At 56.9% G+C, this 5875-nt stretch overlaps 1 protein-coding gene across 1 annotated transcript in view; it reads right to left on the bottom strand.

Annotated features, from left to right (window-relative positions):
* Window positions 1-4: 4 nt before the first annotated feature.
* The window catches only part of LOC103777731 (probable E3 ubiquitin-protein ligase MID2), a gene marked incomplete at both ends in the record, with an annotated part of 15416 nt that continues 9545 nt past the window's right edge, over window positions 5-5875 (bottom strand). The window contains 4 exons of the mRNA XM_008945290.1: window positions 5-130; window positions 4016-4159; window positions 4945-5072; window positions 5414-5562. Of these exons, the coding sequence (XP_008943538.1) occupies window positions 5-130; window positions 4016-4159; window positions 4945-5072; window positions 5414-5562 (547 nt within the window). The remainder of the gene's footprint in view (window positions 131-4015; window positions 4160-4944; window positions 5073-5413; window positions 5563-5875) is intronic.

The following is a 5875-nucleotide window of genomic DNA, read 5'->3' as shown; positions in this document are numbered from 1 at the left end:
CGGCTGCCCGCCTGGTTGATGGCCTTGACCAGGAAGATGTAGCGGGTGCCGCTCTGCAGCCCGTGGACGGTGTAGTGGTTCTGCTTGATGTTGGGGACGATCATCCAGCTGTCCATGGAGTTGTAGAGACCTGCAGCAAGGGACGGGGAGAACTGTTTATTCACAGGAAAGGAGGGAATGCAAATATCCCGTGGTGCTGACGCAGGGTCACCGACCACGCATCCCTCAGGCTGATTTGCTGCCTGCCTGAGAGTTAAGAGCACCTGCAGGGAAACGTCCACAGATGACAAACCCCAGCAGCTCAGAGAGCCACTTCTGTTATCACACAACAGCCACGCTGGGTGAGGCAAAGTCAGGGGTGAGGCAAGATGCTGCTGTGGGAGGTGATGGGGAAAGGCTGCAGAGAACGGGGAATCCAGCCAGTGGCACCTTCCCGGCCAGGGCAGACATAGTGTGGTACCTCCAGTGGGATGGCACAGTGCCCCAGGAAGAAGAAAAGCCCCACAGGGTGTCACAGATGCTGCTGCCGCTGGCACAGCCAAGGAGAGAACACCCTGCAGCCCACAGGGTCCCTCCAGCAGCTGGAAAGGGATGCTGGGCATGCTGCGGATCCCGGGAGCCGCTCCAGCACTGGCACCACGGGGCTGGGGCAGCGAGTGCCCAGGACCATGGGCTGCAGCACAAGGCAGCTCTGGGCTCTCAGGAAACAGCTTTGGGGCAGCTACCACAGCGCGGGGCTGTTGCCTTACACCAAAAGAAGAAGAAAGAGGAAGCTCAGAAGCAGCAGCTGGAGGCTCCTCGGACCCCGTGGGTCTGGAGGCGAAGGACGACACGTGAGGAGCGGGCTGTGAGTCCAGGGTGAGTGGAGGGGGTTTGCAGCCTCCTGTCACCGGCCCGGCTGTGCCTGGAGAACACTCCACTCCTCTTTTTTAAGGCTTACACTGGGGTGTTTATTTTTCTCTGTCAGCTCGCTCAGCCCGAGGACAATGGCAGGCTGCAGTCATTGTCAGCCTGGATTTGGGTTAAAATCCACGTGGAAATGGCCTCGGGGAGCAGAGCAATTTTTTGAAGTAGAAAGCAAACCAGATGTGATACTGATTGCATCCTGCACGTAGAGGTGCTTTCATTGGAGCACGCAGCTCTCAGCCAAGCACTGTAGGTGTTATCTCCCTGCAGACACAGACCAGCTTTGGATCCTTCATTGGAAAGGACAAGGTGGCTGAGAGACAACAGCAAAGCAATTATTTGGCCTTCCAAGCATGTTTCTTTCCCAAAACAACCAAGAAGGGGTTGGCCTTGAAGACTATGGGTTTCTATCCTTGCCAAAGCTTGAAAAATTCCTTTTCATTGCAGCTTTTGTCATCCATAAAAATGTCCAACTCCTGCCAAGCTGTCAGCTTTGAAGAGAGCACAAAGGGGATGGTTTCCACCAGCCAACCGTGTGCTCTTGGCCAAGGCATCTCCTTCCACGGGAAGCCCCCTGTGCTCGTGCTCGGTGAGCCCTTGTGCAGCCTTCCTGGTGTCTCCTCACGCCCGAGTTCAGCCAGGCCTCCAGCTCCCACCACCCAGACCTGGCTGTGTTATTTCAAGTGACAATCTATTATTCATTTTCTCCTCTGAGATGTTAACTGATGTTTTCTTTCCTCCTCCTATGAGGAGCTACTGAAGATGGCCAAGGCAGACGCTCCTGACGTGTGGCCCCCGGGGCTTTCCTCCAGAGCTGCCCTCGTGTTCATTACCCTGCAGTTTCCATGGTCCCACCCTTCTAACACCCATGCCAAACCCCCACACCCCTTCAAATGGGGGTAGGTGACTAATCCCAAGCCCCACAATGGACTGGAGTTCCAGCCACATGCCCAAAGTGGCACATGGGGAGAGGTGGGAGCCAGACCCTTCCCTGAGGGGCCTCACCACAGCCCCAGGGCAAGGGCACAAGTTGCAGTGGGAGAAAACCTGATCAGACAGGAAAAGACTCCTCTAGCTGAGGGTGGTGAAGCACTGGAGCAGAGCCCTGAGAGCTGGGGACTCCCCATCCTTGAAGCTGCTTGCTGCTCAAGAAGCAAGCCCTGAGCAGCCTGACTGAGCTCTAAGACCAGCTTACACAGAGCTGGTGGAAAGACCTTCAGACCCCTCCCCACCTAAACAACTCGGTGATACCAGCTTGGTCCACACTTCTTCCTCACCTGGCAGGCGCAAGGGAGGTGGGGGCTGGTGGCCATCTAAGAATGGACCCCAAAACATTGCTGAGCTCTCCAAGGCTTTCAGAGAGCTACAAAAGACTGGAGACAACACGTTGTGGCTGTGGGAGCAGAGGAAAGCTGAGCAGGGGACATCTCACTGGTGGGGCACCCAGCGCCAGCCTCTGACCGAGAGGAAATAAATCATCTTGTTTTCTGAAACGAGGGCAAAGGCTGGGGAAGCACATTCAATCAGCCTGGAAAGTCACAGGCAGTAACTTTCTCTGGCAGCTTCCTGCAGTCTTTAAAGTGCACTCGCCAGCCTTCCTGTGCCACGACACCACACTTCCTCCTGAGCCCCGAGACAAACCACCCCAAACGCCTGCTCTGAACCCTCTGGTCAGCACTTCCTACAACAGCAACTGCTACTACAGATAACCAGGAATAAAACTTCCTTGCACAAGCTGTGCTGTGGTCTTCCAAAGCACCACCTCAGCACAGACAAACTGGAAGCTGCATTTTGATTCCCCCACTACAATATTCATACCTCTTTCTCATACCAAAGGAGCAGTTTCCCTGGACTCTCCTGTCATGGAGTCCACAGGATGAGCTCTCCTCCAGAACACAAACCCCTCTGATTGTAGGGACAAGGCAGCGTTATGAGAAATCACAACTGGGTCACATTTCTGACACCTCGAGGACCCACCAGGCACCCGAAGGTGAGCAGCAGCTGAGACTGCAAACAGCCCTTGGCTTATGGCTGAACTGCTCCTCTCTCTCTGCAGACACCTGAGGAACCCCCTGTCCTGAGAGCACAACCCAAGCAGCTTTTCCTTCACTGCTCTGTGCTCCATGGCACTCTGGCAGCAGGACCAGCAGCAGGGCACATCCCTTCCAAGTCACCCCAGCCACCAGCTTGCTTTCTCCTGCCACTCTGGTTGAACACAAACCACATCTCTGAGGGTGCCTTGCAAACAAGCAGCCATGCACCATGCAGGCACCTCTGGATCCCATTACCCACCTCCCCAGATAGTGGAGCCAGCTCTTCAATACACTGTTACAATATCTCTAATGTTATAAATCCCATAACTACCCCAGTCTTTATCAAGTAACAAATATGGAGCAGGGAGCTCTGCATCTAAGAGGTTGATCTCCTGACCTCGTGGCAAGCCTGGGGGCAGGCTCAGCCCTACGAAACTGTTCTAAAGCTCTCCTGTTGCACTAGAAGATATCATGGCATGGAAAATATTCTGAGCACCAGTGTCCTTAGAGCCCAGGCTCTCCCAGAGCAGCTGGATGCTGTGACCTGAGCCCCAGGTCCCTCGCTGTCTGAGCACAGCTTGTCCCAGGTGAAGAGGTACCACCACAGACCCCCAGCAAGAGCCCACCTCAGTCCACAAATCCCATTCCTGCCAAGAAAAATTGTGGTGGTGTGGAAAAATAATGAGGTATGGAAGTTATTTTCAGGAAAAATTACCTGGAGACATGACTCAATGTTGTTACAGAGGGTACATAAATCACACTTAATTACCAGCCCACAGAGCAGCCCTGCCCACAGGGTCCCAGGCACAGTGTGAGATGTCCAGCCCTGGCAGCTCTGAGATGGATGAGACCCTGGAATGGACCAGAGGCTTCCCGGAGCCAGAGGCTGCAGGCACCGAGTGCAGGGCTCAGTTATGGGCACCCTGCTCGGGGGGTGCTCCCTCGTTTCGGCTGCAGCCCTGAGGGGAGTCCTCAGAGGACCCTTCGCTGTGGTCTCCTCCCCTCGTGCCCAGCCTCGCACCCTGCTGGCTCTGCCCCAGAGCCTCCTCCCCCGGCCCCGCCCACGCAGGACTCACTGAGGAAGGTGGCCTGGCCGGTGTAGATGGTGTACTGCAGCTCGTAGGAGCTGACGCTGAACTCGTCCTCCGAGCTCCAGTGCACGGTGATGGTGTCGTGGGAGGCTGTGCAGAGCTCCTCCCGGACGGCCGGCGGGTTGGGCGCTGCGGGGAGCACAGACAGATCTCTGGTACCCCCTGCCCCGGCCCTCACCCGCCCCAGCACCCACACGGGCTCAGTGGGGAGCAGAGCCTCTCCACACAAAGGGTCTCATGTTATCTGTCACTTCCCACTTGGCTTTTTAGCACCATCCCAAAACACCCCCGGGGCAGTGTGCTTTCAGGGCTCTGCTGCTGCCTCCATCAGGTCTGACACCACCCCCAAAAACAAGCTCAGAAGCCACCTCAAAAATCCACCTACTTCTTGGCACTGGCTGTGGAATAAGTATCTTGCCCCAGGACTGTCCCAGACACGCATTTGTTGTTAGCCTTTCACTGGAAGCTGAGCTGCTTCACAATGAAGAAAACGGGATTTGGTGGCGATGTCCTCGGGTCTCCAGAGCCTCCCTCCCTGCCCTGCTCTCCTGGCACACGCTGGCTGTGGCAGAGCTGCCCCTGGACACCACACATCACCCCGGGCGAGGGGACAGCCACGGCCAGCCTGTCCCAGGGGCATCAGGGCAGCACCAAGAGCCCAGCAAGGTCTCTGCCCACAGAGTTCATCACTCAGCACCAAAAGGGGAGCAAAGGGGAAACACTAAAGCGTGCAGTGCATTAGGAGTACAATAACAGGTTAATTCACTGCTCCCTCCCTGTAATCTGCCCTCTCAGATCCTCATGGGCATCAGCCTCCTCCTCCTCCTCCTCAGGCTGTGGAGACCATCGTGTTTGACCTGCCAGCCCTCGGCGGGGTGCAGGGGAGGGGGCTGCAGGGGAGATAACTAACTCACCAGTTAGATAATCCAGTCCCTCCAGCAGCTTCTTCTCTCTGGAAAAATCTAAAGCAAAGTTTTCAAAGGCATCATTAAAATTGATATCTGGTATCAGAACTTGAGAGGATGCAGTTGCCATGGCGACCCTGAAAGAAAAGACAAGACCATCAATAGGCGCCAGGGCGCAGGCGGCTCCGGCACCAGCGAGCTGGGGATTGAAAGGGGGTGAGCAGCCCTGTGGAAGCCAGCTCGCACCACCCAGCCCCTGCTCCTGCCCCGGGAGGGTGGCCCAGCCTGGGGACAGGTCCCCACAGAGCTGGGGGACCCATCCTGTGAGGGATAGGAACCGCTGACACCCGGGTCCTGGGGTTTATCGGAGGGGAGCACGCTGGAGGAGGCATGGGGGCAGAGGGGGTGTCCCTGGGCAGGGTCCTGTGAGCAGGGGACAGCTCGGGGCACACCCCAGCAGTGTTGGGGCCAAGCCCACCTCTCGGCCACGTTCCTGGCTGTCTGCAGGAACCGTGCGTGGTCGTTCTCCTTCAGGATGTGCTCGGCCTGGTTGATGAGGACGGTGGAGCGCTCGAGACACTGCCGGCAGTTAGCGACCTGCTGGGCCAGCTTCCGCAGCTTCATCACCTGCGGGAGGAGCAGAGGGAAGCCAAGGGGCTCACAAACCAGCGTGCAGCTTGGGAGGCACTGAGGAAGCCCCATCCTGAGCCAGGGGCTGCTGAGGGGAAGCAAAGAGCGGTGAAATGGCACCGAAACATCCCCAAAGGTGCTGGGCAGGGAGAGCAGCAATGGACTGCCCATGTGAAATTCTGCTTGCAGGTGGGGATCATAGAGTCACAGACTGGTTTGGGTGGGAAGGGACCTTCCAAGCTCATCTCATCCAAACCCCCTGCAGGGAGCAGGGACATCTGCAGCTAGAGCAGGGTGCTCAGAGCTCCAT

This window comes from Merops nubicus, unplaced genomic scaffold, assembly GCF_000691845.1.
Source record: "Merops nubicus isolate BGI_N331 unplaced genomic scaffold, ASM69184v1 scaffold25988, whole genome shotgun sequence".
Lineage (NCBI taxonomy): Eukaryota > Metazoa > Chordata > Aves > Coraciiformes > Meropidae > Merops > Merops nubicus.
Note: the sequence above shows the minus strand (reverse complement) of the source record. Positions and strands in the feature narration are given on the sequence as shown.